This window comes from Eublepharis macularius, chromosome 2 (genome assembly GCF_028583425.1).
Source record: "Eublepharis macularius isolate TG4126 chromosome 2, MPM_Emac_v1.0, whole genome shotgun sequence".
NCBI lineage: Eukaryota > Metazoa > Chordata > Lepidosauria > Squamata > Eublepharidae > Eublepharis > Eublepharis macularius.
In genome coordinates this window covers 6,167,099-6,183,488 of record NC_072791.1, presented here as the reverse complement: position 1 = coordinate 6,183,488, position 16,390 = coordinate 6,167,099, and the positions used below count along the sequence as shown (strand labels likewise).

The window sequence follows — 16,390 nt, the reverse complement described above, 5'->3', positions numbered from 1 at the left end:
CTACAATGTCCTTTTAAAGTCACAACAGTCAGAACTGAGCAACAGTCCAGTAGCACCTACAAGACTAACTAAATTTGTGCTAGGGCATGAGCTTTCGTGAGTCACAGCTCACTTCTTCAGATACAGTCAGAACTGTACACGGTATTCCAAATGAGGCCACACCATAAATCTATGCAAAGAGGCAACACTTAGAGGGAGGACAGATTCAGTTCCCTGGCCAAAAAAAAAGTGCTGAGAAGTCAAGGAGGTGCTCTGTTGCTGGCTGCAAAACACTTTGGAGACTTCTGCTGAACAGCCCTTACTGGTGCACATAACCACCACACTTTAAATGAATCCTGTTGTTTCTGTTTAGCACACTAACAGATTTATTGAAGTAACAGACCAGCATGGCTGCAACAGACTAACAAGGCTACCCCACTGGCAGGGCCGGTGCCAGAGTTTCTGGCACCTGAGGCCTGGGGCAGCTTCAGGGCTGTTGCCGCCCCTGTGCGCACGTGCACATGCGTGCACACCAAGTCCCAGACTGCTCAGTTGCCCCACACCGCCCTGGCCACCTGCCGTGCCTGGCCCACAGCTGTGTGTTATCAGCGGCAGCAGCAGCACGGGGCAACTTAGAGCTGTTCCAAACGAGACGAGGGTCGCGCAAGTTTTCTTGGAGGGATGGGACGGAATAATGACAGAAGAAAGCAAAGGGGAAGGGAAAGGAGAAAGCGGGAAGGAGAAGCAGCTGCACCTCAGGGTGTGCAGTTTGAATGAGCTGCTGAAGACGCAAATCCTTCTTCCAGGCACAAGCCCCCCTCCCCACCCCCGACACAAGGGCATCCTGGGAGTGAGCAGCAGCAGCCCACCCCGGAATGGTCTTTGGAGGCCCTCACTTCCAGCAGGCTTGTGCCTGGAAGAAGGATTTGAGTCTTCAGCAGCTCATTCAAAGCACACACCCTGAGGCTCAGCTGTTTCTCTAGGTCCTTCTCACTTTCTTCTTTCCCTTCCCCTTTGATTTCTTCTGGCATTATTCCGTCCCATCTCCACCCCCAGACCCCCCAAACAAACTTATCACTTTTCCTCCACTCCTTTCCAGTTTGTGAGGCGACAGGAAGGAGATAAGGGGGAATGCTTGGCGTGCGTGTCCTCCCAGCCCTCCCGCTCAGTTGCTCCGTGGCGCGTGCACCCGCACCTCCTCCAGCGCCTCTGCGCTGGAGGCGATTGCTGGACCTGCCTCCATTGACGCACCGGCCCTGCCCACTGGAATTTGCAGGCGCAACTGCATACCTTAGGATTCAGATCAAAGAAGCTGTAGTACTTGAACCGGAGAAGTAAGGCTTCATTCTCTTTCACATCTTGCTCCATCAGTGATCTTGAGGAGTCCAGCCACCTGCCAATTATTTACACACCATGTAAAGTAGCTGCTCTCTTAGCCATTCTAGGACAATAAAAAATACAAACTGCGAAAAAACAGCTTTAAAACCTACCCTTGGTTGATCTTGGCCTTATCCAGAAGCGACTGAGGCTTATACATTTTTGCCAGAATTTCTGGAGAGGTGATTGGCTGGCTGAGAGCAAGAATACCTGGATTCCCTTCTGACAAAGCACTGTCTCCAAACCAAGCAGAAGTCGGTGATAAAGGGCTTCCATCGTGAGAATCGTAAGTTGGTGTCATGGTTTTGCTATAAAGTCCTGGGCTTGAGTAAATGCTCCCTAATTGGTTAGAAGAGTAAATGTATAGCATTAATGTTCAATGTTTGGTTATTAGAGGGCCCTACAACAATTCAACATTGTTATGGAACACTACACAAACAAGAGCAAAATTTCATAGTGGCAAACTGAGCCATCGCTCGTATTCCTCAGATCTGACTCCCTGTTTTCCATGCACTAAGAAAAGACTTGCATTTCCAGATGACCGCTGGAACTCATGGATTTCCACGTCAACAAGAAGATTCACAAGACATCATTCCACACACTACATCAGAAACAGGGAAATCGCAAGCACAAGTTACCTGAAGCCCTGCAGCCCACACTTCTGATGTAATATCCAAATCAACTCTTTGTGCATTTTAACGACACTGGATAATAATTCTAAATATTCACCCAACGGAAAAGAAGTCTCAGAACCTGGCTCCCATACCTTGGTAGCAGTTTCTACAGTGTCCAAATCACTGCAGGTTCTAGTTGGGGGGGAAAGCAACTGAGTATATCTTGCTGCATAAGAACTTTCAGTTTCATGGATTAGTGAGAGAAAGAAAAGCAGCCACAGAAAGTCACAGGAGACAAGAAGTTCTGTTCATATGAGGCTCACCTTTCACCGGGCCAATGTAAAGAACATCAGAGCCTACAGAGGAGGAAAGAAAGGTGGAGACAAAGAAAGAAACCAAAGAAAGGGGTGAAAAAAGAGAGAAGATAATCAAGAATGAAATCCAGCACATAGTATGTGCAAATCCTTTACGTGGCACATTGTACATATTAATTTTTCTGAAGTACCCAGCGAAACAGCCTGCCCTATAGTGGGTTACAACCCAAATGAATGACTAATCAGTCCTGTCGTCAGGACTGGTGGCATTTGCAGGGCATCATACATCAACGGGGCGATAAACCTAAACAAAACTATTCTTACATTTTATTAAAATTAAATGTATGTGCCCATACCACCCAGGGAAATAAAAAGCTTTGCACCCTCTACACTTTTGTCAAGTCAGGAAAGTTAACTCCGTCAGGGAATATACATAGATATAGCCATCTGGAGCCAATGAGTTCTTCAGCGGACAAGAAAAAAGGCACAGAAACCCGGCCTCCTTCACTGCCTTTGTTCTGTACATGAGATGTTAGGACATTAAGCCGGATCTCATCTTTCCCCTCGCTTGGCAATCATTTCAGAGCCAAGCTACAAGTGACGAATGACACAGGTTGGACACTTGTCAGCTTCCCTCAAGTTTTGATGGGAAATGTAGGCAGCTTGGCGGAATGCTGGACAAGTGACAGTTGAAAAGTCCATTGGACAGCAGTCGGAGAGCCAAGCTGCAAGACCAGGACACCTACATTTCCCATCAAAACTTGAGGGAAGCTGACAAGTGTCCAGCCTGTGTCATTCGTCACTTGTAGCTTGGCCCTCTGAGACTCAAGGCATGAACTGAGAGGCAGTTTGGTGTAGTAGATTAAGAGTGGCAGGAATCTAATCTGGAGACAAGTGACAGTTGAAAAGTCCATTGGACAGCAGTCGGAGAGCCAGGCTGCAAGACCAGGACACCTACATTTCCCATCAAAACTTGAGGGAAGCGGACAAGTGTCCAACCTGTGTCAGGCGTCACTTGTAGCTTGGCTCTCAGTGCCTTTGCACTCACTGACTAGAACACTGGAATGTGGGAACAGGTTTTTACTGAGCGGTTAGGGAGAATACAGCAAGAAAGTCATTTGGAATTAAGGAAGAAAAGGGCAGAAACATCACAGGACAGGAGGAGGAGAAGGTTTTTTAAAAAAGTAGTAGGAACGGTAGTCCATCTTTCTCACTGAGACTCAAGGCGGATTACACAGTGTGAGAGTAATACAGTCAACATCAAGTGCATTTCCATAAACAATGCCATATGGTAATAGATTTGCTCCTCTACTAGTACTGATCTGTGTTTCTGGTTTGGAACTTTACTCCATACTGGTTTTTGCTTCTTCCCTTGTGCTTCAGGCAGGAGTTGCCTCGTAGTTCTGCTCCCCCTGCCCCCCCCCCCCCGAGAGAGAAGCCACCACAGCCTGCAGGTTTTACAGCAATTTAGCACAACTAGCTATAGCTGTTATGGGTTTGTGGACATTTTAGACAGAGAAGGATAAAGACATCCCTGCTGGACTGGCGATTTAACAGTCTCTTGGAAAAGCGTGTCTTTCTAGCTTCCAAAAAGCTTACTGTGACTGGAGTAGGGGGCGAAGAAGGTTAACAGTGTATTGCCAAGGAGAGTTACATTCTTCTAAGCCCACTGATTTCAGTGGACTTAGAAGAGTGAAATTCTGTTTAGGATTGCACCGGTCATTATCTCAGCCTTTGCTTAGTATTTGGCTGAGGAGGGTTTAAAAACCAGTGACCAGGGTTTAAAAACCAGGGTTTAAAAAGCCAGTATTACTTGTGAAGAGTTTCAATGCAAAGAAGCACAAAAAGTTTAAGTACTTATTTTCTTCTGTAGGCTATATTGTTTATGCTATACTGATTACTATTCAATTTAAAAAAAAACTCTGTTTATATGTTTACCTTTTTTTTTAGGAGTAGTAGTTTAAAATTCCTTACTCCTTTTGAGTACTAAAGACAGCAAGGTCTTCACATCGACAGCCGCCCCTCAGACTTGTAGGAGCAGCCGCGGGGCGTGACACAGCCTCCGTACGATGTGACCACACTGGAGAGAAGACGCCTTAAAAAACTGTGATCACTGTTTCCACTTTTCCCACCAGAAGGCTAAGTATTTGACAAACTTTATGCATGAAACTGAGATGATCGTCAAAGCATGAGAAGTGAGCATCTGAACCAGCCTTCCAAACGTTTTCCTTTTCTTGGCTGAACTTCCCGAAATACAGGCAACTTGGTTTCAGCTCAGTGTGTGGCTCCCCAGCCTCAAATCAATGCTTCTTAAAATAGTTCATGGGAGCCTAAGCTTCATGTTCTCTTTGTGGCAAGTTTTATATAACCTTTTGCTATGCATGTGCTGCGAGACCCATTCCTTACGGTTTTAGAATATTTGGTCTTACCGCCATCCCACGTGACATTAATGAAGGCTACCAGAAGGCAGAATATTTCTTTTAGAGGGGCAAAAAGAGAGTCCTCAACAATCCAGTTCAGATCCTTTGTTTATTTGCTTTTTGCTTCACTCAAGAGCATCCATTTCAACATATCCAAAATAAAGCCGGTGTGGAAATTTTTTGAAAAGACTAATTTCTCTCTGCTCTCTTGCCTTGACAGACTATTCCAACACTAATACGACCATTAAGCCTTTCTTAAGTAAAGAAAGCTGTTCTGTTTGCAATAGGAATCCAGGGGTTTTACTAACAGCACAAGCAGAGAGCGAGCTTCTTGTGTGTGTCACTGAAAAGGGGCTGCCGTATTTCTCATCTGTTTAATCTTGGGATGTCCCTATTAGCTACAGGGCACTTACTAGTGTTGCAGTTTATAAAGCACACTCACACAACAAACACGGAATCAGGACTAGCCCAACACACTATGTATCTGTACTACGTTTACTGGCAAGTTAAAGAGGGCGACTGAGTAGAAGATGCAGAAAAGAGTGGCACTTAGTAAATGTCCCTTCCCCATAAGCAGCGTGATTTTCATTAGGTATTTGTTGTATATGTTCCATGTTAAATAAAACCTACATAATACAAAGACATGTCATTCCTGATTAATCTTGTGTACACAATTTTTTCCCCCTTGTGTACACAAATAAAGGCCTGTTTGAAAGTGCTCCTGAGAAGGCAGACAAAACAAACAACAACAGCACTGCTGGCAGGAGATTTTTTAAAAGAAACGTTGCCGTACTTGATGATCATCAGGACAAACAAGATGGGGGAAGGGAGGAGGCAAAATAATGAAATGAACAACAAGCAGCTGATATTGAATTTATTAAAAAAGAGAGTGCAAGATGTGTAAAATGTAATCATAAGTTCATTCCTGCAGCTCTCCCAATACGCAAAATACTGTACATTCCCCGCCCCCAAACCACAACAGTAGCCAGTCAATGTTATGCCCATTTTACAGATGGAGAATGGGAGCAGAAGGCGAACAAGAGACTTGTTGTTTCAGCAGACAGAGATCTGCTACAGTCTTTGAAAGACTTACAACTACAATCCCGCACCCACAGTACAGGGAGCTTTTCCTGTTATGTATGAACTTGTATGTGCAGAACGGTTCTCAGCACATCAGAACCAGTACCAGAACACACCCATGGGCAGTTCAAAGCCAGCCTTGAAAACCAGTGCACAGAAATCTGGGAGTTTCCCAAAAGTCTGGACCACTTCCACCTGGTCCAACACATCTCTTTTTGTCGTCACCTGCAGCACCCAACCGCTTTCGAATTACAAAAACTTCCCTACTTCGTTGCCTGGAGATGCAGAAGCTATACTTGCAACAGATGAGTGACTATTTACAGATCTATTTTAAGCCTCCTCCTTATATGCCTACCAGGAATGAACCCTTTTAAAAGGCAACAATGAGGCAGGGTGCAGTTTAGGACACCCGTTCCATTTGCTTTTCGGCAGGTAAAGAATTTTCGTTTAAACGATGGCTTTCCTTCTGGAAGATCTGCAGAATTCTCTACAGTACCCAGACAAATGCCCGGAGAAGAACAGTTGTCAGATTGCAACAAAGCCTGAAGGACAAGGACAACTGGAATCGGACCACCATAAACAAAGCGCTCTGGAACTCTTAAGGAAGCCAGCTGCTTTGGCACAGCCATCTTGCAATCCACATTAAGGACACAAAGGAGCGGAAATCTATGGACCGCTGATGATGAACAGCCTCCCTTTATTTCAACGGAGGCTGAGTGAACAGGGGCAGCACTTAATCATTTGTAGTCAAATTGACAAATAAGATGTTTAAAGTAAAACTCTACCCTAATAACTTAAAATTTTAGCAGTTTGTGCATCTCATTTAAATGAGAGGACTTTTACGTTCTTGCCCAACCCTTTGGAGACGCTGGTAACTCAACATTATTCAGAACAAAAACAAGTTTGGTAGCAAGCATGGGTCCAAGAACATGGGAGCCCCTTCACAGCTGCAAGTGACTCGCAAAGTGATGAGAAGTGGATGCTTCCCCCATCGACTGCTTTCCACCTAGAGCCCCCCACCCTTTGCACTGCAATGTTTCCTAGACTCAGCTCCAAAACTAGCAGCCCAATTGGAACCACCTTCTACAGCTGCCAATGCAATTTGTTTTTCAACAGGGTGTGACATTTGCCTGTACTCCCAGGGAGAAATCCTTTGATATGTTGCTAGAAGGAACCACAAAGACGGAGAGTCAATTCAGCTGAAACTCGAAGATCATCCCCTGGGAATGTGGTTGGTCTCTAAGGTGCTACCGGACCTGAATCTTGCTCTTCTACAAACCAAAACGGCTACCCACTTGAAATGGTCTTTTTTGTGTGTGGCTCTTACAGCCACTTGGGAGGCAGGCCTCGGTATCATTTTTTTAAACAGGGAAGTAACAGTTGTAGGAGGCTACAACTGAGAACAGACAAACAATGGGAGGCTATGGGGACTCTTCTTCGCCTCCACTGGTAACTTTCCTCCAACAGAAAAGCAGGAAGAATTCGCATTCCACCCGTGGGAAATGGGGAATTTCGAGCAGAAGGGGTTGAAACGGTTCCTCACTCCCACCATTCCTTTGTTCCTGACTGCAGCCTTCCATGGCTGCTTTTCACTGACTGCTATCCACATCTCCTGCGTGGCATCTACAGTGATATCCTAAGCAGAGTCACACCTTTCTAAGTGCACTGAAGTCAATGGCTTAAGAGGGTGCAACTCTGCTCAGAACTGCACTGCTTGTCCGTCTCTTCCTGGCACTTCACTGAACTTCTACTCACGGCGAAGGAAGTCCCGTGCTGAACTCCACAAACCACATTTGTCATGAAACTGTGCCAAGCACCATATCCTTTAAGCTAATACGCACCTCATAACTTTAAAAAAATAAGACATAAAGCCTAATAAACTTCTAATTTCCTTCACATTTGAGGAGGGGGCAAAGCACTCTTACAAAGCAATTTACTGGCTTATTTATAATTCTGGGCTTTGTGGAAGAATGCCAAGGGCAGGGGAGGGTGGACTACAAACAGAGATTGCTTAGCTGCTCCCTTCCTAAAACAACAGCTGATCTGATCTTTAAAACACACGGATAAAGAAAAGCAAGCACTGCGAAGTGCGGGATGGGGAAGAGCTTAGGCTTGGCTTGCTGGATCTTGGTATAGATTGCCACTGTAGCATTGAGAAATCCTAATCCCTGGTTATCTGTCCACTTTAAGATAATATGAGGACTTCACTTGAGGAGGTCAAAGAATCCCAGGAATTAGCATGCAATCTCATAGAACCAGGAACACCCAAGTATTTGCTCTGTATATTGTAAGGCAAGGATGCATAACAACTTGTTCCTTGTTCATTACAGAACTCTTGTCCTTGCAACCTACCTGAGGTAACAGTCCCAAGCTCTTTAACAGTTTAATTTGTCCAGTTCCCCCAATTGCAGCTATTTTGCTAATCTGACAAAGTCCCTGCGCGACAAGGTTTTTCTTTTACAAGCACTGATAACAATTTTTCCTATTTAAAGATTGCATTCTTCATGATAGTCCTAGTCTGACATAACTGCAGAACAGCAAGCAGCCAAAAGAACATATTAAGAACCAATTCTGCAATTCAGCAAACTGAATAAAAAACAGGCCTGTAAATAATCTGCCACCCCATTTCATAATTTATGTTATTTATAGTCCGCCATTCTCGCTGAGACTTAAGGCTGATTACACAGAGTATGTCGCTATAAACAAAGGCCGAGACATGCAATAAACAATACAATTGAAATGTGAAAAGAAGCAGAAATCCTATACAGAGCTGAAACATATGCAATTGAGATGATGTACTAAAAGACATGGAGTAACTATCCAGTATAAGCATAATTCCAGGAAAATACAGTACACAGTAGTACAGCGAACAGTCCCTGACCCTTAACCAATTCATCTATGTGAACCATTTCTATACAGCACAGTCCTATTAACTGTGTAAGAAAGCCCTCTTGAATAATTCAGTTTTGCATGCTTTGTGGAAAGCCAGAAGAGTAGGAGCTTCCCAGGCCTCTTCAGGCAGACCGTTCCATTAAGGTAGGGGCCACCACAGAGAAGGCACGTGCATGAGCAGCTGCTGATTCTGCCCATTTGGAAGGTCGAAACTGCAGAAGGCCCTGTTCAGATGAGCGAAGCTGCTGTGGTGGGGCACAGGTAGACCGTGGAGGCCTTGTAGACATGAGGGACCAAGGGCTTGAAGGGCTTTGTATGTGACAGCCAAAACCTTGAATTGAGCATGGCAGCTGATGGGAAGCCGATGGAGGGAATGCACTTCAGACCAAATCAGCGGTTTCCATTTCCAATTAACGTGCATCAGGTCTTTGGATTGTTCATGATTTTCAATTATTTCACTGGAATCAAAGCAGGTAAGAATTCATGGGCTTAAACGTTAATTGCAGAAAAGACAAATAACTGGCAGGAAAGTCTTTTAAAGCAAACAGGCTCCTCGTTTTTATCCAACAAAGCCTGAATGGAAGGTAAACAGACTTTCCCCACATTCCATTCTTCCAGTCTCTATTTTACTTTATTTGTGTAGAAAATGTATAAGCCACCTATCCAGAGAGCTGCTGCAACTAATAAAACAAAACCAATTAAACGAGTTCATTTTTAAAAAAAAAAACAGGCCAATCCTACAGTTTTTTGGGGTGGCAGGACCTGTGTGGGGGAAGAGCTGCATGGATTGAAAGGGAGTTGCAGAGAGGAAGGAGGAGATGAAATTTCACCCTCCTCTCTCTTGCATCAGTTGGACCTGCACTGATGCAAAGAGGAGGAGGAGGAGGAGGAGGAGGAAGGGCAATTTTACCCCATTCATCCTCCTAACTACAGAACCCTACCTCACCGGTGCAGCTCCACACATGTCCCACGATGTCAGGAATAGTCCAAGGGTCAGGGCTGCAGGAGTGAAAAGGGCTGCAGGATGTTTGCACGTGCTGAGTTTTAAACCATCGCTTAAACCTCATGGGCTAGAATTCACTTTAGAAAACAGAGGTCAAGAATGTTCTTTGGCACCAGGCAGAGAGGGCCTTGCCAGTCACGAGGCCAAATTACTACCTCTAAATGTACTGCGTATGAACATGAATACTTTGGCTAGCAAGACTGTGCAGGAAGGGAGCGTTCCAGAGGTAAGCTGTAGCGTACCCTTCAGTACTCTTTTCCGCCAGAGCTTTTTAAATGTTTCTCACAGGCTCAAGCAATAGTACTTGGGATGGAATGTACTAATAACTATACCAGGAGCAGCTTCTTGAAGCTTCGTGTTTTAATACCAGAATTATATGGCATGAAGCTGCAGGCAAACACTTGTACAAGTTACTAAGAGAGTCAATTTAAAAAGAAATCCACCGTGTGCCTTGTCCCAACAGGAACTGCATCTTATGTAACGTCCTAGAGTATGAAATAATCAGGTATTCAACACTTTCCCAGAAGTATTTTAAAATTAGCACAAAACAATCAGGAAATCCCATCCACCGCGGGTGCAGCACTAACCTGAAGCTGCCAAAACCAAGCATTCAGTATGAACAAAGAGACAGTTCCTACAATACTTCATATTCCCTCTGCGCACAGCGAAACTGGGAGCAGGCCGCAGTTGCACACTTCCTACTCCACCACTCCTTAAGTCGCACGCAGAAGCGAACAACTGAACTGACACGTCCTGCAGTTCCCTGAATGTTGGATCTCCCCTGAACTGCATATTGAACATGCTAGAAGAAGGGGCTTCAATAGTTAAGGAGAGATCTTGAATTCAAATAACCACAAGATCTCCCAGTGTGGGCATTAACTTTATGTGCAATGAAGTACACGACCGTGAGGGCTGCTCGGAGTTTCAACCTCTGTGGAGGTGGAATGAAGAAAGCTCCAAAGAAGCCCTACGGATACCTGTGCACTTGGTAAGAGGAAGATGCCCCTTCGAGCCAATCTTCTTTGTACCTATGCAAACAGGCGCATGCATGAGCTCATGCAGAACGGTCAGCTCTGGGTTGGGAAATTCCTGAAGATTTTGGAGGTGGAGCTTGAGTTTGGGGAGGGGAGGGGCCTCAGCTGGGTATAATGCCATAGAGCCCACTTTCCAAGGCAGCCATTTCCTCCAGGGGAAGGGAATCTCTCTAGCTTGCAGATCAGCTGCAATTCCAGATCTCCAGCCACAAACTGGATGTTGGCAACCCTATGTTCATGCCAGTCTGGTGCCACAGAGACATCATCATTCTTTTGCCTTCTCTTCAGGTTAATCTTACAGATTTTGATTTCACAAAAAAGCACTGCAAAATACACTACACCAAACTTAACACACCCTTTTAAATACATTCCAGCATACAATGAACAGAACTGCCCTGCCTGATCTCGTCTCTAAACAGATATTTTTGGCCACTAACATAATGCACAACCATCTCTAGCTGCAGTAAAGTTTTTTGAGTCCACGATCGTGCCAAGATCATTCAAGCTGCAACAACTAAGTTTTTGAGAAGATATAACTTATTCTGGAATTACCTTGACACTATATTCCAGCAAATACATTACTGGATATAATTTTAAATTCATAACTACTAGCGTGCAAGCTTCCTTATGAATATTCATCCTGTTACATTTACAGCCCACTCTCCAAAGCCTCAGACCAGATAAAAGGTACTCGAGATCAGACATAGGCAACCTCTTTGGTCAAAATGCCCCACATTCCACATCATCTACCTGTGAAGATACCAGGGTGCCAGCAAATTGGGGGAAGAAGAGTGATGAGGGTTGCGCTTGGCCAGAAACAGCTGGTGTGAGCTGAGCCCCAGAGGTGCTTGCAACATTTCAGAGACTCCTCTCAGTTCCTCCGGTAGAGATCTGTCCTGTGTGCGCCAAGCAAAAGGGTCTGCTGTGCATGACCGGACGTGCCAGGGGTTACCTACTCCTGCTCTAGAATGAATGAATGGGGGACCTTTGCTTTAATGTCAAAACGGACAAAGGATAGCAAGGGAAAGATTCAAGACACAGGAAACAAAAGGACATAAATGAACGTACTGCAAACTCCTCCCAATTATGTTTGCTTCCAGGAAACTATTCACAGCTTGTTCCAAAGCTAGCAGGGATTTCCTATCAGCTAACTTTCTTTTTGGTAGTTTTAATCATCTGGCTGATTCCGCACACGTTGGATAATGCACTTTCAATGCACTTTATCAATCGTTTAAGGTGGATTTTTTGTTCCGCACACAAAAAAATCCGTTCCAAATGATCTATAAAGAGGATTGGAAGTGCATTATCCAACGTGTGCGGAATCACCGACTGTTGGGCATGATTTGTTTATTGTCTGTTTTTAAATATATGGGGGCACCCAGAGGACCCAGGACTACAGAATAATCCTTAGAGGCAATGACACCTTTTCCTTCTTCTTATACTTTAAGCAGGTTTACTTCCAAAGTTGACCCTACTAAGTTCAGTGGGACAGACTTCCCAGAAAGTATGCTTAGGACTGTCGCACTGCTTAGTGGGTGACCTGGTAAACCAGAAATCAGACGCCAGACTATATTCAGCAGGGAAGTCTTTCAGAAGCGCATGACACTTCCTGTTGCCAGTTAAAGAGGTGGTTGACATTTTAAAAGGAGGCAGACAGGACAGGAAAGATGTTTTCAGCATTAGGTTACCACTCATGTTTGCATTGGTAATACAATCCATTAGACTTCGCCACAGGGGGTTTCTTGGGCCTGGCCCCAACATGCCCTTTCCACGTCTCAGAGAGTTCGATTTCAGCACTTCCTGCAGTGACGCAGAAGAGGATGCTGTTGCTTCTCTGGCCTGGGCATAGTGACCCACAATTAAAAATAGGAAGGTGCCTGCAGGACAGGAGACCCGGAGTCTACAGATTATCAAAGAACCCTGACTTAATTCCTGACGGAGTTGCTCGGGCCAGACATAGCCATGACTCAGTTGGCTACCGTGCTTCTGAGATCCTGTCGGAACACAACTGCGCCACAATGTCACAACCTGTGACACCGGTTACTTGCAAAATGGCAGTTTAAATTTAAACACAGTGGTTGGTACAGGCGACATCCGGACCTGCTCCAAGAATCTTAACCTGATGTGTATTAATACTCGTCTACCACCTGCTACCAAGGGTTCAGGGTGGATTTTAAGCCTCTTGCTCTGGAAACTTTCAGTGTGGAATTTGTCCCCTCTTCTATCTCAGTTGTCATTCCTCTCTCCTGATCTTTAAATATACCTGGAGAAAAACTTCAGGGTTTTTTTTTCAGAGGAGCCACTGTGTATATTGGTTTAATTTACTATTTATTTATAATAAATTAACATACACCAGCCTTTTCCCCAAACATCTCAGGACCCAAGGAGGGTTTTCAATTAATGCATGCCTTCCTTTCCCAAATTGATGCTTCCTTAAAAAAACACAACCGAACAGGCATAATGTATTTATTGCAGTTTTGTGTGTTAATGTTGAACATCCCAAACTCCACTTGATGACTGTGGTTTTTACAAACACTACCATTAGTAATATAGAATCATAGGGTTGGAAGGGACCTCCAGGGTCATCTAGTCCAACCCCCTGCACAATGCAGGAAATTCACAAATGTACCTCCACCCCCATCCCCAGTGACCCTTCTCCATGCCCAGAAGATGGCAAAACACCCATCAGGATCTCTGGCCAAACTGGCCTGGGGAAAATTGCTTCCTGACCCCAAAGTGGCGATCGGCCTTACCCTGGGCATGTAAGAAGGGGCCACGAGAACGAAGCACTGATGTAGCCCTTCCTGCCCTCCCTCTCACGATCTGCCCAGGTCCACAGAATCAGCAGTGCTGTCAGGTGGCCATCTAACCTCTGCTTAAAAACCTCCAAAGAAGGAGAGCCCATCACCTCAGGAGGAAGCCTGTTCCACTGAGGGACCGCTCTAACTGTCAGGAAGTTCTTCCTAATGTTTAGCTGAAAAAACTTTTGATTTAATTTCAGCCTGTTGGTTCTTGTCCAACCTTCACATGAAGGGATGTCATATAGAGGATGGCACGGAACTGCTTTCCGTTGCCCCAGAAGGTCAGATTTATTGATTTACGATTTATTTATTTACATTATTTATAGTTCACCTTTCTCAGTGAGACTCAGTGTAAGTCAATAAGAACAACAGCTGGAACATCCCATAAATAATGCAGTCAGTACACAATAGTACAGTCTGCAGTTCCTATCCCTTTCCCAAAGTAGCTCTCTGAACCGTTTTGGTACAGCACCTCCCTCCTACCCGCATTAAAAATTCCTCCTGAATAATTCAGATCTGAACACTTTGCAGAAAGCCAGGAAAGTGGGAGAGCCAGTGGGATGTAGTGGCTACTGGATCTGGGAGACCCATGTCTGAACCCCCCCTCTGCCATGGAAGCTTGCTGGACGACCTTGGGCCAGACACGCACACTCAGCTTAACCTACCTTACAGGCTTGTTGGGAGGATAAAATGGAGGCGAGGAGAACACTTTGGGGAGAAAGGCAGAGTATGAATGAAATAAAGTAATAAATGATTGCTGTAGAAGCAGTACAAGCCAGTTCACATGGCAGTTCAGTCACAGGCCGTTCCCAAAGAATCCGGAGGCCTGAAAGCACCCTGGCTTGTTCAACTGGCATGTACATTTAGAGGCATGAGACTGGACCCCACAGCCCATTAGCAGAAGGTGCTGTGCCACGGATCTTTCCTACATTCCCCTTGCCCTGAGCAGTCCAGCCTAACCCCAAGAAAGCTCATTCCCAGGGCTGGAGAATCTGCATCACTAAGCAGTGTCTTGGGAGGCAACTAAATGGCCTCTCAGCCTTTTCTTTTCTTTTTTAATTTTTTTATTGGATTAGATATCATTAATTGGTACATTACAATCAGTTTCCTTTAATTTTTCCAATTCTAACCCCCTCCCTTTCCCCCCTTTTGTTGACTTCCAACAGTTTTCCAACCCCTTGTCCCTTTTCCCTTACTCATTTCAAATTTATTCTATCTATCAAACGTAAACTTTCACTTTCTTCTAAGCTTATCTATATAACACAGTGCTCCTTCTGTCTTCCTACTTACTTTAACAACTAAATAATGCATAACTAAATAATACATTCTTGGCATATTTTCTTTTGATAATAATCATTTAGCTAATTTTGGTACTCTATACTCTATTTTGGTACTCTTATAATCTCATCTTCAATATGGGACAAACAATTTATCCCTCATTTAGCATAATTTTAGATACTTCTATAAACAGTACATTCAATATAAGTCAACCAATTTAACTTATACTCTATATATTACTTTTTCTACATATCTTATCTTCGTACTGTTTTAATTATATAATTATATAATTCTTCCATTATGCAACTATCCACCAAAAGTAGTCAACCAATTTGACCCATATATACCTCCAAACTAAGTCAATCAATTTAATACATGATCTATACATTAATATATATTTTCCCACCTTGCTTAAATTTCTTCATTGCAATTATAAAATTATCTCCATTATACGATTATTGCCAAAAATGAAATTAATTAGTTTCTATCCTTATAGTTAGTTAATTTCTATCATTATAATTCTTATAATAACACCTGTAATACTTAATGCTATATATAATAGTCTAATAAAATAGTTGCTTAGAAATTCTCACTTAACTCTCCGCCCCCCGGTAAAGTCACCTCCCTCTACTTTTATTGTATTTCAGTAATTTTCAAACTGCCACAGTTCTCCTCCCACCTCCCATTTCTTCACTAAATATTGTTTCAGCTTCTCCCAATCCGTGTTGAACTGTCCTGGATCAAGGTCTCTCAGTTTCCTTGTCATTTTGTCCATTTCCGCCATGTACAGCAATTTATAAATCCAGTCCTCAATAGTTGGCACTTCTTGCACTTTCCACTTTTGCACGTACAAAAGTCTAGCCGCTGCTGTCATGTAAAATAGCAATGTCCTATATTGTGCTGGAATGTCCTCCATTCCCAAGTTCAGTAGCAGGAGTTCTGGGTTCTTATTAATTTGAAATTGTAAAATCTCGCTTATTACTCTTATTATTTCCCCCCAGTACTGCCTAGCTACCTCACAAGTCCACCACATATGATACAAAGATCCCTCATGCTTTTTACATTTCCAGCATTTATTAGACGTGTTCAGATTCCCTAGCACAATTTTCTTTGGTGTCATATACCAACGATAAATCATTTTGTAGACATTCTCTTTGATATTGGTGCATGTCGTGATCTTCAATGTATTTTTCCACAAGTATTCCCACGCCTCCATTGTTATTTCCTTATTAAAGTTTATAGCCCACTTCACCATTTGCACTTTAACTGTTTCATCTTCAGTATACCATTTCAGCAGCACTTTATATACCTTAGAGATTTCCTTTTTGTCCTCTTGTAAAAGTGCCTGTTCTAATTCCGAATTCTCCATTCTTATCCCTCCCTTCGCACAGTCCGAATTATAAAGTTCTCTGATCTGTCTATACTGAAACCAATCATAACTTGGAGACAACTCGTCCTGCGTCTTTATTTTGGGTTTAGAAAATTCCATTCGGGTTATCTCCTTGTATGTTAAACACTGTTGTTCATTATCGACAGTTCTCGGATCTATTACTTCATATGGAACCACCCATGAGGGGATTCCATCTTGTAGGTAATTT

The 16,390-nt window shown here is 43.8% G+C and overlaps 1 protein-coding gene across 6 annotated transcripts in view; it reads right to left on the bottom strand.

Annotated features, from left to right (window-relative positions):
* Nucleotides 1-16,390, bottom strand: part of FERMT2 (FERM domain containing kindlin 2) — a 145,239-nt gene that overhangs the window by 27,792 nt on the left and 101,057 nt on the right. For 3 of the 6 annotated variants that reach the window (XM_054970706.1, XM_054970705.1, XM_054970707.1), the window contains exons 5-7: nt 2,294-2,326; nt 1,470-1,695; nt 1,270-1,372 (exon numbers count right to left, since the gene is read on the bottom strand). In XM_054970706.1, the coding sequence (XP_054826681.1) occupies nt 1,270-1,372; nt 1,470-1,695; nt 2,294-2,326 (362 nt within the window). The remainder of the gene's footprint in view (nt 1-1,269; nt 1,373-1,469; nt 1,696-2,293; nt 2,327-16,390) is intronic. The other 3 variants (XM_054970708.1, XM_054970709.1, XM_054970710.1) reach the window with 1 other exon arrangement.